The 16,288-nt window shown below is 55.5% G+C and overlaps 1 protein-coding gene across 1 annotated transcript; it reads right to left on the bottom strand.

The window, feature by feature from the left end:
• Positions 1 to 9,937: 9,937 nt before the first annotated feature.
• On the bottom strand, positions 9,938 to 12,117 carry TLX3 (T cell leukemia homeobox 3). The gene is made up of 3 exons (XM_055554968.1): positions 11,681 to 12,117; positions 11,081 to 11,324; positions 9,938 to 10,148 (listed from the first exon to the last, which is right to left on the bottom strand). The coding sequence occupies exons 1-3, from the start codon at positions 12,099 to 12,101 to the stop codon at positions 9,938 to 9,940; spliced, it is 876 nt and encodes a 291-aa protein (XP_055410943.1). The 5' UTR covers positions 12,102 to 12,117.
• Positions 12,118 to 16,288: the final 4,171 nt, after the last annotated feature.

Genomic DNA, 16,288 nt, shown 5'->3' with positions numbered 1-16,288 from the left:
CGTTCCAAATTCCTCTTCCCTGTTGTGAATGCTCTATTCCCAAACTTCTCCTAGAGGCGGAGCCTCTGACCTCCAGCCTGTGCTCCTCGAGCCCCAGCAGCTCCTGAGGATCACCTCACTCTGGCCTCCCACAAAAGGCACAGCCACGGACCTCCCCTCCTGAAAAACCGAGCCTGAAGCTGTTAAGATCTCTTCTGTTAGAACTTTTTAACGGTGTCATAAATCTTTTATTAACATTCAGTATTATACTAATTAAAACTGTTCTCTGTATGTATTATTAATTTCCCTAGCACTTCTTGCTGGGGTGACGTTTTTAGCCAGCTAAGCAGAATGTAGCACAGTAAATAAGAAGAAACTCATTTCCAGACAATTAGCCTTGCAGAAAAATAAGTTGGTTAATGGAAGGCATGATGATTACAAATTTTACCTAAATAAACAGGGTATCTTAATGGTAACTCTTCAAGCTAAGTAAACAGATTGGGGTGATAATGTCCTAAGCAATACTTAAATGTAACTGTTTAATAAATTGGTAAATTACTCATTTCATCTTAGAACAAAATGGTAATACTGTAGTAATAACCTAGTATATATTCCGTAAATATGAAGCATTATCACTTTAGCTCTGTAGAAATCACCACAGTGATATGTCAGCATTGATCTAAAACTGCAGCATTTTATCTCAAGTTTATTACCCATTTTTGAGAATCGCTGAGATTTTCAGAGCATAATGGCAATAAAAGAAGAATTTAAAAAGCGCTTTAATGTGCATAAGTTAATCAGAGGTATCCTCCGGGGAAAAAGGAAATTTGGTAAAACATGAATTATAAGCATCATTTAAACTTACTTTGGACACTAGAGATAATAAATGGCACCATAATTTAGAAATAGCTTTTAACATCAATGACGGTAAGTACCACTTTACTGTTCATAAGAATTGCAGAGCAATGGTGCTGAGGCCAATTTTATTAGCCATTTTTTTCTTTATAAAAGCAATCCAGCCCTTTCCACAACTGAGGAGACAGGAACAAGAGTTACGTGCTAATATGCAAAATGCATTTAAGTTTTTTGAAATAGAGAATAATAAATTGTGCCAAAAGATAGAGTCTGGAGACAAATGAATGATCATTTAAAAAGAATAAGGCGCTCTCAGACTTTACATATTTGGGGAAACTTGATAAAAAAAAAAAGAAGCCAACAAATCGTTCATACATTTTCTCATTTGCCAGAGCATGCGGATGCGCTTTCAAATCCGAGAGATGAAGCCATAAATCCCAGCGATTGGAAGATGCCGCAACAGAAATATGTTTTTGTAAACTGTCGCCATTGACAAATCATTTATAAACTATACAGAGCGCAGGTTCAATCTGCTCTTCAGGGTGTCCAAGCAACCTGCCTACGGAGAAGCCTCAGACTCTGACCTCTACTCGGGAGCACAGCCCGGCAGGCAGGGCGGCTGGCAGCTGCAGAGCTCAAGCGGAGCAGCCCACGCGTAGGTAGGCCCAGCGCCAGGATGCACTGAGAGCCCACTAAGCGCCCAGCATGCTGAGCATCACGGCCCCCGCGGAAGGTTGTCTGGTGCAGCGCGTGGCCAGGCTGGCAAAACCTGGCTTCCGCGGAGGAAACAAATCCAAGACGTCATCCCCCACCCTGCCCTTCAGGATTCAGTAACTCCAGGTTCAAGGTCTTTTGCTTTTCATCTGATGGATTTGAGGCCAAACCAGACAATCTACCTGACTTCATCTAGATGCAGCTGAGTAACACAGAGGTCCACCCTCTTTTATTTTTGAACGTGAATGTATAATAGGTGTAGGGTCTTCGTCTAAAGCACTACCTCTGCCTGTGGGTGGGGACGGACTCACCCAGCCCAGAGGGAGGCGAGGGGAGAAGATGTCTCCTGGGCTCTCCAGAGGAGGGAGGCGAGGCTCCTTCCCGTGTGCTTGCCAGCAGGCCTTCGGACCATCTCAACCCTATTTTTCTCTTTGTGTTCATCTTACCTCCAGTCCCTAAGTATCACTGATATTCCCTGCCTCAGAGAGACCAGGAGCGATCAATGTTGCCTGGCCTACTTGTGGGCAGGTCACACTCTGTGTGAGAACTTACCTCCCGTAACCTGAATGTCCCACCGCCATAGAGCAGCTCCCAGCCCCACCCTGGCTGAAGAGCTCAGCACTGGAGACAGATGGGAGCACCCGGGGCCAGCAGATTGAGAACTGTTGCCTTCAGGCAGCTAGGCCATCTTGGGAGAATACACTTTAAAGTGGCCAAGGCTTAGTGTTCTCATCTGTAAAATGGGTTTCAAAACAGTTTTATAAGGTGGAGAGGACTGAGTGAGAAAGTATACATAATGTCTCAAGTACTGTGTTCAGCTCCTGTAGATTTTCCCCTCTCTGGAGTCAGAAATCTAGATTCCAATTCATACTGTGTTGCTATTATTTAACATCCCGAAACCTCAAATTTCTCATCATCAAAATGAGATCTACTTCCTAGGATTGTTTTAAGGGTTAAACGCAATCACTTGAGTAAAATGCTTAGTCCACTGTCACTGTCTAGCCCACAGCAGCTGTTCCAGGAACACTACTTACTATTATTTTTATTTAATAAACAGATACTTAGCAGTTGTAGTGTGCAACCAAGGTAAATGGAAGCCCTAGAAGGCAGCAGAACACCTGGTGCCTTTGACTTAGAAAAATCTAGATTTTCCACAACCAGTCCACAACCAGTTCTAGAAGATTCTGTACTGGGGAGACTTTGCAGACTGAGGTAAGTCAGGACTCTGAACTCTGACATAACTGGGTTTGAATTTCTGCTCCACCGTTTAATGCCTGACCATGAGCAACTCACTCATATTCTCTGGGTTTGCTTCCTACTCTCTCTGAGGAGAACAAGAACAATCTATCTTGTGAGAATTAATCTACCACTAATAACAACAGTAAACGTATCACAGAGCTTCTCTTGCGTCAGGCTCCTGGTGAAGTGCACGGTGAGTTCTGTCATTAAATCCTTCAACAATCCTGTAGGAAGATCTATCCTTACCAAGTACAAAAGAGGACACAGGCTCAGAGAGGCAAAGTGACTTTTCCATGGCCACATAGCTGGTGGGTGGTGCAGCTGGATTTTAACCCAGGCCTCTTTACGCTCCATGCACGCTGTGGGCATTTTGGCAAGGAGGCAAGCAGCATTTAGGTACTATTTTCCTTCCCTGAGCTGAAAATACTCAGGGTCCAGCGGCGGAGGGCTGCACGATGGCTCATCAGTACCCACAGGGGCTCACTAACCTACTCGTTAGCTTGGGCTGGGAGAGAGGGCAGTAGAAGACCCCTAAATCCATTAGATATAAGAACACAAGACCGACTGCCTTCTGACCACCTTCAGGAGGCTCAGAAGAGAAGTAACAGGGGATAGTAAGGGTAGCAGCACCAAGAGCAAGACCACCGTAAACACAACCCAGGCTGTTCTGGCTTGTGTGTGAGGTTGTTAGAGAATGACAATCTCCAGGGTATTCAGCAAACATGCAAAGACATTGACTTTAATAATAAGGCGGTTCGAGGAGCCGCAGTGGGTAAAAACCCATGAGGGAGTCAGTGCCCTTGAGTTGATGTCCTGGTCTTTCAACTTAGATGGCCTTAGGGATGTTGTGTCACTTCTCAGAGCCTCAGTTTCTTCATCTGTAAGATAGGGGGAAATGCAACGGTACCTGTCTTGGAGCTGTTGGGAGGGTTACATAGATTGTGCTCTCAACACCCGGTGGCCAGAGCTGCGCTCCAGACCCCCTGGGAGCTGGGGGCTGGGGGTCCAGCCCCATCCCTGCTCATGAGGCTCCTCCAGCAAACAAACTGGAAACTGTAGGTGCCAATAAGCAGGATACCCTCCCAGGGCCCTCTCCCTCTGGCTTCTCGGGGTTGGGTTCCCCGCCACTCCCCTCACTCCCCTCCTCCACGGTCCCACTACTTCTGAAGAACAAAAGTGTCCCAGCTGTGGCAGCCCAGACAGCAGATGCACGTGCGCTGTTTAGCATGCAGGCTATTCACCGGCGCCCCTCTGCGCCCAGCACCACCTTCTCTAGCCCCAGGGTCTCAGCGGGCCTCGCCCACTGGTGCCACCGAGGGCAGGCCTTCCTGAGAGAGCCAGTCTTTTCCTTCAGCACCGCTCAGCACCTCCTCCAGCCGGCTAAGTTTCCCCGGGGCAGTCTATGCAAGCCGGAGGGAGTGGACTTTTCCTGGATGAGGGATGAAGCAGGCAAAGGGTGTGCTGCCAAGCCAGGTTGCAGGCCTTAGAGAGTTTCAGCGCGTCCCAGATAAATCCATCTGTCAATAGGGCTTGATAGCAAAGCCCGGACATTCCAGGTAGCTGACCAGCACAGGAGCTGGGCAGGGCCTGCAGGCTTTTAAAGCCAGTCTAAGACTGCTCCATTGAAAGATTTGGTTTCTTTGAAATTGGGTGAGTCTGGGTCAGCACAAATATCTCTAATGACCTGGAGGTCAGTAGAGCTTTTCCAGTCTGCACTCTGTGGTCAGGTGGGGACACAGCCCGGCTTGGACCCGACAGCCAGCCGAGCCAGCAGACCCGGAGTTTGAGTCGAGCCCTTTTAAGGCACAGGTTGAACCTCGGCAGGTCAGCTGCCTTTTCTGCTCTTCAACCTTGTCATTTAGAATGGGAACGTGAGACTGTTCCGGGGATTCAGAGGGACGGGGGACTGTGTGAAAGCCTCTGAACAAAAATTCAGTTTGAATACAGATTTTCTCTCCCCTGCCCCTTATCTCCTCTCCACACCAGCTGGGAGCACATTAAAAGGGTTTAATAAGCAACTCATTAATTGGCAGCCAGTCTGACGCTTCTAAGAACGACTTTGTCCAATCACTTCAACCACGGATCTCAGGGCAACACCAATATACTGCAGCCTCTGACCAGATCAACCCAGACCCAGTCTACCAGATGACTTCTCCAGGGTCTCTCCACCTCCAGTGACTGCAGGAGAACTGACCTCAGTGGGGGACACTGCCCGGTTCCTGCCCTTTCCTCCCAAAGAGCAATACCTCTGATTGAGCCTCTATGCAATTAGTCATTTAATTAGATTTCTCGTCCATAAGTACATTTTTTAATGCTTCTCTTCTCACAATAAATTAAAGATCGGCTGTACCGTAAGCCATACTTTATTTTTCACTTTCCCTGGAAGACTCCTTAATGACTATGTAGCCCTAATTGTATAGATGCAGAAACCAAAGCCACTCTAGCAGGGCCACACGGCAAGGGAGTGACAAAACTGAGCAGAGAACTCCCTGCCACCGCAGGCGGGTGGCACGAGGGAAGGCACGGATCACTGTGTCGATTCCGGGAGGATTTTGCGAGCGTCTGAACCAAGAAAGTGCGCGACTGGTCTAGGCTTCGCTGAGAGGAGATGCTCACGACCTAGCAGGTGCTTGGAAACCTAGGGAGTCTCGCCGCCGCCGCAAGCCCGAAGATTTCGTAAAAGGGAAATCGCCTTCGGCGTTGAGAAACCCTCGCACTCCAGAAAGCGGGCGCTTGCACCACGCCGGCCTTTCTCCGGCCTCGTTCAGTTTGCTTTTCAGTTGCGCTGAGGCTGAGACTGGGATTTTGGCGAAGGTCCCCTTTAGCGCTCTGGAAACCTAGGCTCGGCCAGTGGCTCCTTACCCCGGAGGTCTCGAAGGACAGTCCGAGGCCACGCTCCTCACCCGGAGCGCCCAGCCGGACGGCGAACAGGCGCGCATCGCTTGCCGCAGCCCGGGCCCGGCCGCTGACAATGCGCAGCTGGTGGCCCTATCTTCCTGGGCCAGGCCGCGCGGCCTTAGGCCACGAGTCCGAGAGAAGGGCCGCAAGGCCCCAACTGCTGGACGAACTGCTGAGGCGGCCGGGCTCGGCTGCCCCGCCCAAGGGTGCAGTGTGTCCTCCGAATGAGCTGGAGCGGCGGCTCCTCTTCCCACTCCCGCACCGACGGCAAACGCGGGGAAGCTCTCAAGCCTGGGAAGCGATAGGCGTTGGCGATCTTGGAACTCAGAGCCCGAGTCCACCACCCAAGCTGGAGCAGGAAGGCCCTTCCGCCTCACTCTGACCACCGGCCTGGTGTCAGATGGCTGCAGGTGTCCCCTAGCCTCCTCCCTAGCCTCCCCTAGACAAAGTCCCCCTTTTCTCCCAAGCATTAGAGCGCTTTGCTGGGGCGGTGGGGTGGTGGTGTTAAAGCTGGTCCACTGGTGATGCGCGATTCAGAATTAATTTCTGAATTTTCAACTGCAAAATGAGGAGGGGCATTCAAACCTTGCAGAGACTTGGCGCGAGTCATCATAAACCGCACGCTGCGCGCAAAGCTCGTGGTCCACGGCCAGTTTGTACTGGGAACTGCTGAAGGGGAAATCACTCAAGCGAGCGGCCAGTCCCCTCTCCCCGCCACCCAAGTTTGTCTCTCTCTATCTGGCTCCGATCCTCCTGGGTCCCCCCTGCATCGCCCAACCCCAGACTCCCCGGCCGCGGAGCCTCCCAGAAAGAGCTGAGCTTAGGCCTAACTGCGAGGCCCTGGGCGGGGCGCCTCGCCCCTCTCTGGGTAGCCGGGCGCCCAACCTCCACCGGCGGAGCCCAGAAACTAGCGCTCAGGGAGAGCTCCCGAGACCAGTCCGCCTGGGTCACGAGGCTGCCTCTTGCCTCATTGTCCTGAATCTGTAAAATGGGCGCGGCCTCAGACAATCTCCAAACAAGATTAGGGAAGGCCGCGCGGAAGGCGAGGAGGCGAAATGTTCAGCCCTTGCCCAGAGGCCGGCTGCTTCTTGTTCTCAACTCCGTCTGGAGACTAGGCCTGCTGAGCGTCCACACTCACCTGCCTGCCTCTAGAGCCTCGGCCGTTTCCTAGGGCCGAGGTGGGGCCTAATAGGAGACGATCCAGAGAGAGGAGCTCAGGCTACTGCAGATTCTCTTTCCCCTAAATTCAGCTTCAGGGGCACCCGCCTGATCTGGAAATCTCCACGCCCCAGCTCTGCCTCACAGCCCTCCTGGGGTGGGGACTCAGAGTGTGTTCCTTAACCCGGCGCTCTCGGTTCTCATCCGGCGCAGCCACCGGACAGGGCGGCGGCCTCCAGGCTTTGCATAGCGGGAGGAGGGCGTCAGGCTCTGAACGCCCAGCCGCGGCTCAGCGATCCCCGCCACCCGCCGAGGGTGCCCACACTGCCTTGGGTGAGCGCGGCTCGGAGAGAGTCGCCACCCGGCCCCATACAAGTGGGTTCAGACCCCCTAACTTGAAGAGACTTCTAGCAGTTTGGTCTCTGGCTAGACAAGGTTTGACTGGGACAAAGCGCTTAGGGAGAGCAAACAACATGGAGTCACTGGTGGGGGAAAAACTGCCCTCTTTCCCCACCAGTGACTCCGTGGCGTTTGCTCTCTCTAAGCGTTCTTCCCACCGAGGGTCGCAGCGGGACTAGGCCCCTTTCCCAGGGCCTGCCTAAAAGCCCACCCTGGTGGGCTTCTTCTTCAGAGACCTTTTGCACAAAGTGAGACACCAGAAGGGGAAAAAGATGTGTGTGCGTCCCTCCAAAAGACCCAAGAATCGAGGGTCACCCTAACAAAACAACAAAAATCATTTGGAAGAAACAAAAACCATTTAGCCTTGTTATGGAGAAATAGAATAAAAGAGAGAAAATAGAAAGCGACCCCAGTGCCCGAGGGAGGAGCTGCTAGGTCATCCAAGGGAAAGAAAGTCACTCTGGTTTTTAGATATTCAAGTTCCCAACCGAAGAGCCAACATTTCCTATCCCGAGGAGGGCATTCTCTATGCTTTTGTAGGGGAGAAAATAGAAGCATTTCAGGAAAACACCCAAGGAAGAGACCCAAAGCTCTGAGTAACTCTAGTTCTTCTCTGGGGTGTCTTTAAATTCCCAGGGTTGGAGGTGGGGGTGAGGGCACAAATGCCGGAGCTCCAGCTCTTGCTTAGACTCCTTCCCTTTCCTAGAGGCCTGCCAGTGCAGCCAATTCCACATCCCGCCTACAACGAAGGCACCCGAATACACGAGCCGGCAGGGTGGCCGGCGGCAGGCGGGGCTGCTACAGGGCCTCTGGGACCGCGCCCAGAAGGGTTCTCCTTAAGGAGCTCTTGGGAGCCCCACTTGGAGGAGGGAAGGAGAGAGACAGAGATCGAGATGGAGAGAAGCAGAGGCTACGAGAATGCAAGAAAGGGAAAACAATAAGGACAAAACCAGAAAAGGAAAGTAGGAGACAGGTCGGACTGGAGAGAGGAGTCGGAAATGGGCCGAAGAGAGAATGCTACAAAGAAAGACGAGAAAATAAATGCGACAGAGAACGAAGTATATAGAGAAACACAGAACTGTACAGGAAGGGATAAAAGGTATATATAGCTGTAGGCAGATTCTCAACCATCTGAGCTACCTGGGAAGCCCCGAAGACAGAGACCCCGAGTTACCAATAGAGGAGGAAATAGAACATTGTAGAAGAAAGAAATGGAGAGTCTGGAAAATAAGTTTTTAAAAGACTGAAAAGGAGAATGGATTCAAGAGGGAGAAAAATCAACCAGCCAGACGAAATGTTCACCGACTCTGCGAGTGTTATCCTAAGGGGCCACTCGCTCCAGAGCTCGTGGTCCCGAAACCTCCAGCTTCTGAGCCGAGGTGAAGCCGGGGGGGGGGGGGGGGGGGCTGAGCCACACCGCTTCCACACCTGGTCTTGGGGTCCGGGGCCTTCCGGGCGCCCCGCCCCCTCCTGTCTAGTGACGACACCTGGGCTGCAGTGAAGTCACGTGACATCACGCTCCGTCCGCGGCCCCACGCGACGCAGAAGGGCGAGGGTGTCCCGGGGCTGTGCGCTACACTCGCACCCCAGACGCGGAGAGTCTGGAGAACCGGGAAGCGCGCCTGCTCTGCGCTCACAGCCCGCGCACACTGCGCCCAGACCTCCCGTAGCCAGCTGGAGCGGCCGCCCCGGCCTCTTTGGGGCCTCGCTGGAGGAAGACAGAGGCCTGTGGGTGTGGGCGGAGGGTGAGGGGAGCGAGTTTCGTGTCCCGGGAAGTTCGAGGTCACGGTGCTGCCCGCCCCCTGGGTGGGTTAGACTCGGGACAGCCTAAGTACCCTCCCAGGCAGGCCCTTTCACGCCCCCTCCTCTTCCTGGCGCTGCTCTGCGACCTCTGAGCCTAGGGTGCCCTTCCCACGTCCACCCATCCCGCCGGCACCCGGGCTGCGGGCGGCCGGCGTGCACTGACCTGCACCGCGGATCCTCCGCGGGGCCCCCGGCCAGGCTTCGAGCTGAGGCGAATGCCGACGAGGCTCGGAGAAGTGGGCGCTGGCCCGCACGCCGCCGCTCGGCCTCTACTGCCGCAGGGGTGGGGCGCAGGGTCGGGGGTCGCCGAGCATTATTAGAAACGAAAACGAAATAAAAGCGGCGTTAAGTGAAATAGCTAACTTTTTATTAAATAAAACGACTTAAATAAACGGAACGGAAAAGGAGAAGGGTGGACCCAGCCTCCACGCAGGGTGCCCCAGCCCCTGGCGCTTCCCCCAGCCGCCTGGTCGGCCGCCCCTCCTCCAGCGGCCCCCGCGGGGGAAGCAGGTGGCCAGTTTCTAAAGAAAAAAGCCAAAACTTTTATTATGTACACGTTTGGGCAAAAGTACAAAGTATAATACAGGCGCCCGGCCCGGGGGAGGGGGGCTGCGGGCGAGGGGCGGAGAAACGTAAGGCGCTTTCTTTGTCAGGCCCCGGCCTGGGGCGGGACTGGGCGCGGGGCGGGGGCTCGGATTGTCCAGCCGCTCGGAGCCCGGGCCCAGCCCCCTCCGCAGACGGCGGGGATGCAGCCGCGCCCCGGGGCCTACTTGAGCTTGGCCGGCCCTTCCCCTCTCGGCCACGACTCCCCCCCACCCCCAGCCCGGCTGGGGGCCCGGGGCGCCCCGCCGGGTCGGGGCGGAGATGCTTGGCGACGGTGCGCGCTGGTGGTTCACACCAGAGAGGTGACTGCGGGGACCTTGGAGCTATCCTCCTCCCAGGGCTGCAGATTCTGCAGAGCAAAGAGCGACGAGTTGTGCAGACAGAGCGGGTCGGGCTGGATAGAGTCGTTGAGGCTCTTTTGGAAGGCGTCGTGTTGCAGCTGCAGCATGAGCCGGCTCGCCTGCTGCCGCTCCGCCTCCCGCTCCTCCGCCGTCTGCCGCCTGCACCGGGGGAGGGAGAGGGACAGCACCGTCAGGCACCCGGCGCCGCGGGGCCGCCGGCGGGGCCCTAACCCGCCCTGGAGCCGAGGCCAGCCGAGAGCCTCGAGGCGCGGAGTCCGTCCGCCTCCCGGCCTGCCCTGTGCGCCAGGCACCCGCGGGTTCGCGGAGCGGGTTGGGATCTCTTGTTTTTGTTATGCGCCGGGAGATCGCCGGGAGGGGACTCCGCCGGCCTCCCACTTGCACACCCGGGTATTGTGGCTTCGCCAACAACAAAGATTGTTTCTTTGCGGGGTAACAAGGACAGGGAGTTTGTGGAACTAACTAGGCCCTGCAGGCAGCCGGGTCACTGGGGTCCGCGGGTGGGCGGGATGGCTCTGCCCCTCGCGGGGTCCCCCGGCCGGGTCAGCCTCATCCACATCTCCCAGGTTGTCTCAAACCCTTCTTGCAGGAGGCGATCGCTTCGCAGTTAGCGGGTTAGATGGAAACAGGGATCGGATTAAGACAGGGCTGAAGTCGGGATGGGGAACTAGAGGCGGAACCTGGAGCTCCACGCGGATTGTTGGGAATCCGAGAGAACAGGGGGCAAGCCAAAGGGTTTAGGGGAGCGCGAGAGACCCGGGTAGTGTGGGGTGTTGGCGGGGCGGGGGTGGGCAGGTGAGAGGAAACCAAGCAGTGCAGGAGATGGAATAAAACGAGAGAGTTGGAGAGGCTCAGGAAAGCGACACAGGTATGAGAATGGAGAAGTCCAGGAGGCGCGGGAGAGTGAGGACAGGCGGACGCGAGGGCGAGCTGGGAGATAAAACCTGGGAAGAAGGGAGAGTCGCAGCCCTAGGAGGGCGGTATTGGGTAGCACAGGGTGGGGGGAACGCGAGGCTGCGGCACGAGGCGGGCAAAGGGCCGGTGCAAGGTGGGCCGGGCCGGGCCTCTCTCACCGCCACTTGGTCCTCCGGTTTTGGAACCAGGTCTTGACCTGCGCGTCCGTCATTTTGAGGGACTTAGCGAGCGCCGCCCTCTCGGCCGAAGCCAGGTACTTCTGGCGGTGGAAGCGCTTTTCCAGCTCGCAAATCTGCACCCGAGAAAAGGACGTGCGCGGCTTCTTACGCTTTGGCGGCGTCCTGTTCTGGTAAGGGTGGCCGATGCGCCGGGTCACGGTGAAGGGCGTGAGCGCCGCCGCCGCTGCGGAGACACACGAGGCCCCCTGAAGCCCAGCCCAGCTCGACTGCCGTTCAGGCCCCATGCGGACCCCGTGCCGCCCGGTGGGGCGCAGAATACTACGCTATTTTCGTTGGTTCCGCGCGTCCCCAGCAGCACCAAGCCGTTTGGGGGATGCCCCCCTCTTCCCCCGGGCACAGGCTTATTTTCCCCAAACTCCCTGATTTTCCTCCCATCTGTGGTTGCCCGGGGCCCTGGGTATTGAGGCCTCCACAGCACTTGGGCCTCCGAAATCTTTTCCCGGAGTGGAGCACGTAGGGCGCGGCGCCTCTGGCCCCGGGAGGGCCGAGGCCCGGCGCCGGTTTGGACACCCTGCTCACCTGTGAAACGGTCTTTTACGAAGCGGCGGCTGCTCTCCATCCAGGGGAAATTGAGGCCGCCCAGGCTGGAGACCGTGGGCACGGAGGGCATGGCAGGCAGCGCGCTAGGCAGAGGCGGCGGCACGGCCCCGGGCAGCGGCCTGTGCGCTGGCACCCGGATCACGCCGGCGGGCGCCAGGCTCAGGTTGACACTGTAAGATCCCGCGTCCTCGAAGGGCGCGCCGAGGCCGGCAAAGGAGGTGGGCAGAGACGGGTATGTGGCGCCCGGGCGGCCCCCGGGGGGCCCTCCTAGGTAGCTGGCGCCGTCTGGGCCCCGCGGGGCCGGTGCGCTGTCCTGGTCGGGGCTGTTGAGTATCTGGTCAATGCCGAAGCTGATGGGCTCGTGCGGGTGCGGGGTCTGCGCGCTGGCGGACGCCTCCATCCTGGGCGGGCGGAAGGGCTGGGCTGGGCTGGGCGGGGAGGCGGCTGGGTCCCCGTTACGGCGCGGCCATGGAGTGCCCGGCGCCTCTCGTCGCACTGAAACTTTGCCAAGAGTGCGCGGGCCCGACAGGCTCTGTGTCATCTTTCTTGAACCGAACCTGGAGTTTCCGCTGCTAATTCCTCTCCCGCCGCAGCCATTGGCTGCGATCAACAAGCCTCTCTCCTCCCATTGGTTCCTGGCTTTCAATAGAGGCCTAATTCATGGAAATAGGAGCTTAGGGACTGTTCCAAGGTGACATCATTTTAACAAACGAACAATAGGTCAAATTTATTAGCCGGGATAATGGGCGGCGGATATTAGCGCCCGAACCGCAGCCTCCCAAACCCGAAATCTAACGAAGCTGCAATTAGCAGACGTTCCCCTCTCCTCCCGGCCGGGGCTGCTTCCCTGCAGCCGAGCGGGGCTGTGAGGGCGCGCTGCTGGTGAAACTGTCGTTTGACGAGGTGGGGGCGGGGGGGGGGGCGGGTTCGTTTTCTTCCAAATTTTCTTCATCTGAACAAAACCCAAACCATGTGAATCCTTTGTATTACAATGGAGTTGCAACCGCGGAACGAACCTGCGGGATCCTGGACACCCCACCGCCGCGGGAGCAACGAAAGGGGTGCACAGTGGGGCGCGAGCTCTGCGCTACCTGCGCACGGGTTGAGGACAGCACCGGAGCGGACCCCGCGCTCCCAAGAACCCCGACCCGCGTGGGGAGAATCCGCCCCCGCCTGGGCTTCGGCCGCGGCGTCGCGGCCACTTTGGAGACACTCCCTGGCACCGGCCAGAAGGACCGAGGCGCGACTCTCAGGTGCCCAGGCGTGCCGGGCCGGGCTGAACGGGACCCGAGGTTGCCCGGTGAGGAGCGAGATCTGGTCCCTCGAAATTCGTTGCAGGATGGACTGGACTGTGGACCCGCGGGGGAACCTGCCCGTGGTGCGGCAGGTGTTGGGATCCTTGCGTTCCCGAGGGCCGAGGGGCGAGGGGCAAGGGGCAGGGGGCAAGGGCAGAGGGCGTGTGGGGGGGGGGGCGCGGGGGGCGGGTTCATATTTAGAGCAAATAGAGTAACGCTGGGCGCTGAGATCACTGCCTGTTTTGGCTGCGCCCTCGGAGGTTGTGTAGGCGGGCCGAGGGGCACCGATGACAGGACGACTCGAAGGGTGGTCAGCGCCCCCCAAGCCCGCCAGCCTCAGCTGTCTCTCCAGGGGATGCTTACAGATCGTTTTTCACCTGCTGAGTCTAAAATCGTTAGGTGCGAACTGACTGCTGCCCCCTTGGCTGGGCCTCTTCCTGGGCTCCCGGTCTTGCCAACGTGGTCGGAGCTGGGACGCTCCATTGGCCAGAAGGGTGTTTCTCTTTGGGCCAGGTCACATCCTAGCTGGGTGACCTTGAGCAAGGGACTCGGTATTTTCAGGCTTTGGTTTCCTCATTTGTAAAACGGAATGTGTGAATTGCGGGAGGGTTGTGCGCAGTGAGTAACATGTAGAGAGGGCACGGTGTCAGGGCCTGGCGTGATGTAGGCAAGGAGAAGCCTTGGCTGCCTCGCACACCCGCTCCCCAGCCTGACGGCTGATGTATTATTCTTACGATTCCTGTTTATTTGTTTGCTGTTTTATTTGTGGAGGTTCAGTATCTTGGAGGGAAAGGTGTATTTGTCTACCATAGGGTCAGTCCCAGAGGGCCAGTAAGGGCAGGGGGTGGCAAGTAGGAGATTCTTTCTGGGAGTCTGCCCCCCAGAATGAGAGGCCTCAGGAATTACAATCTTAAGGCCTGGGTCCCTGGGTTAACACCTGCTCTGTGACCTTGCAAGTCTCTTGCCCTGGCAGAATCCCAGTGTTGGCGGGGAGAATGAGGTAGGCAGAGAGGGGTGAAGCGAGCAGGATGCCTGGGCCCTGGGCAAGCCCTCCTCCACTGCTCTCTGCAGACCACAACCTTCGGATGGCATATTGCCATTGCTCTGGGCCTGGGGCCTCCTGCTTCTAATTCAGGCTCTGCCATTGGAGGAGGGGGCTGGGGTTATAGGGTCTCTCATTGCCTCTCCTGGAACCTCATTTTCCTTATTTGTAAAACAGAAAGGGTAATAGCTACCCCCAGGGTGGCTGTGAGAAGTAAATGAGAGAAGGTCTGTGGAATTGCCTATGAGAAACTCCGGTGGTTATATAATAATAACTTTTAACTGCAACAGTGGAGCAACTGTGAGTTGAGAACTTAGTGTGTGCCAGGCAAGGGTGGGGGCATTTGTTTATTCCTCACGACAACCCTCTGCGGAAAGAGACTCACACCGACTCAGAGGCTAGCTAAGGCTCTACACCAGCAGCTCCGCTTCCTTCCTGGTTTCCAGAGCCCTGGATCCAGGCCTGTCTTCGCCACTTCCTGGCTCTGTTACACTGAGTAGCAAGGTCCACTCTGCACAGATATGTGGGCATGGAGTTAGGGAGGTGTGGGTGATGTGGCCAACATTGTTCCCAGGGCATGGTGAGTGGCCCAGTGCTTAAGAACCGGATTCCCACCTCTGTTTATCAGCTGTGGACTCATGGAGCCCTCTTTGTGCCTCAGTTTCCTCATCTGGTCAAGCACCCATACCAATCTTGTGTGATTGAATGAGGTTGTCTGGGTAAGCATTCAGCACAGTGCCCCACTGCTTAGGGCCCCGGACTTCTCAGGCAGCGGGTGCTTTGGGCCACTGAGCACAAACTCCTTGTCATTCTCAACCCAGACAGAACAGAGCTGGTAGGCAGCTCAAGAAGAGGAGTAAATGGAGTGGGTGGTAGTCCCTGGACAGCGTTCTCCAAGTCTGTTTTCCCGACCTGCGGCAGCATCAGCATCACCTGGGAATTTGTTAGGAATGTGCGTTCTTTGACCCTAGCGCAGACCTGCAGAATTCAAAACCCTGGGGTTGGGTTCAGCATTCTGTGTTTAAGAATCCCTTCAGGTGATTCAGAGGCCTGCTCAAATTCCGAAGCCAGTGTCTGGAGTATTGCCCATTTCATCCAAGTTTTCAAAGTCACAGTTATATTAATGACATTATGGGAAGATTCCCTCCTGTTTTGAAGCGCTCATGTTGGATCTGTGTTAACATCCTCTGCGTTTCATCCTCAGTGTTACTCAGTTGTGACTTTTTATCATGTTTGCCATCAGTTTGTCTGAAAGAAAAGGATATTTCATTATCCTTTTTTAAAATGTCATCTCCTTCAGGAATGGTTTGTTTTATTTTTATTAATTCATTTCTGCTTTGATTGTTGAGGTGAAATTTTAGTTCACTTTGGTCAATCTTCCCTGTTTTTTATTAAATACATCTAAGGCCAGACATTTTCCTCTGGGCACTGTTTTTGGCTAAATATTGTTTGATGTGTATTTTGTGTTCCTGAAATTGTAATTTTTCTTTACTGTCCATTCTTACCTGTTATCAATTGAACAGTGACAGATGGAGACACACACACACACACACACACACACACACACACACACAGAATCTCTAAGAACTGGGAGCTGCTGACCTGGATTCCTGAGGCCAGAAAGACTTCCCGGTTGCAGTGCATTCTCTCCTTGTCCTGATGGAGAAGCTGGGAGAAGGCATAGGGCTGCTGGGCCTTGCTGGGTGTTATATAGGAGAGAGAGGGGCTTCAGGGATGAGAGGCAGGATGTTGGCATTTCTAGGGGCCCTTCTATTTCTCATGATGGAAAGCTCTAGACACCTGCCCAAACTTATTCACTCATTCATTCATTTATTCAAGTATTTACTGAGCACCTATTCAAATCTTCTGGACCACGTCCCGACTTTGGGCTTCCGTTTCTCCAGCTGATAGTAGGAGTAATGCAGTTTGAGCTCTTCATCACCGCCTTCCCCCCTACCCCCCCAGCCCCCCCACCAATGGGGAGGACTAGGGGAAGAACCTTCCTCAGGAGGCCTGAAAGACCTCTGCCAGCAGGAGGAAGGCAAAAGCCACCTGGTGCTGCTCAGGAACCGTTGAATACCCCCTTGCTTCCCTATCGTGGGACTTATAAGACATTTGGCTTAGGATATGACATCCCTTGCCCAGGGGCATGTGGGAGGAAGGGGTGGAACTGGGGTTTGAACCCAGGAGTCTCTTGACTACAAAGCCCAAGCTTCTCCCTTTACTGTCTACCCCGTGTTTCCTCTGGGA

This window comes from Bubalus kerabau, chromosome 18 (assembly GCF_029407905.1).
Source record: "Bubalus kerabau isolate K-KA32 ecotype Philippines breed swamp buffalo chromosome 18, PCC_UOA_SB_1v2, whole genome shotgun sequence".
NCBI lineage: Eukaryota > Metazoa > Chordata > Mammalia > Artiodactyla > Bovidae > Bubalus > Bubalus kerabau.
Note: the sequence above shows the minus strand (reverse complement) of the source record. Positions and strands in the feature narration are given on the sequence as shown.

What these genes read in the sequence shown, in the direction of transcription:
- TLX3 (XM_055554968.1), bottom strand. Translation starts at nt 12,101, where the DNA reads ATGGAGGCGTCCGCCAGCGCGCAGACCCCGCACCCGCACGAGCCCATC. An exon ending in CGTAAAAGACCGTTTCACAG is followed by an intron (nt 11,325 to 11,680) that starts GTGAGCAGGGTG and finishes GTGTCTCCGCAG; the next exon opens with CGGCGGCGGCGCTCACGCCC. An exon ending in AACCGGAGGACCAAGTGGCG is followed by an intron (nt 10,149 to 11,080) that starts GTGAGAGAGGCC and finishes CCCCCGGTGCAG; the next exon opens with GCGGCAGACGGCGGAGGAGC.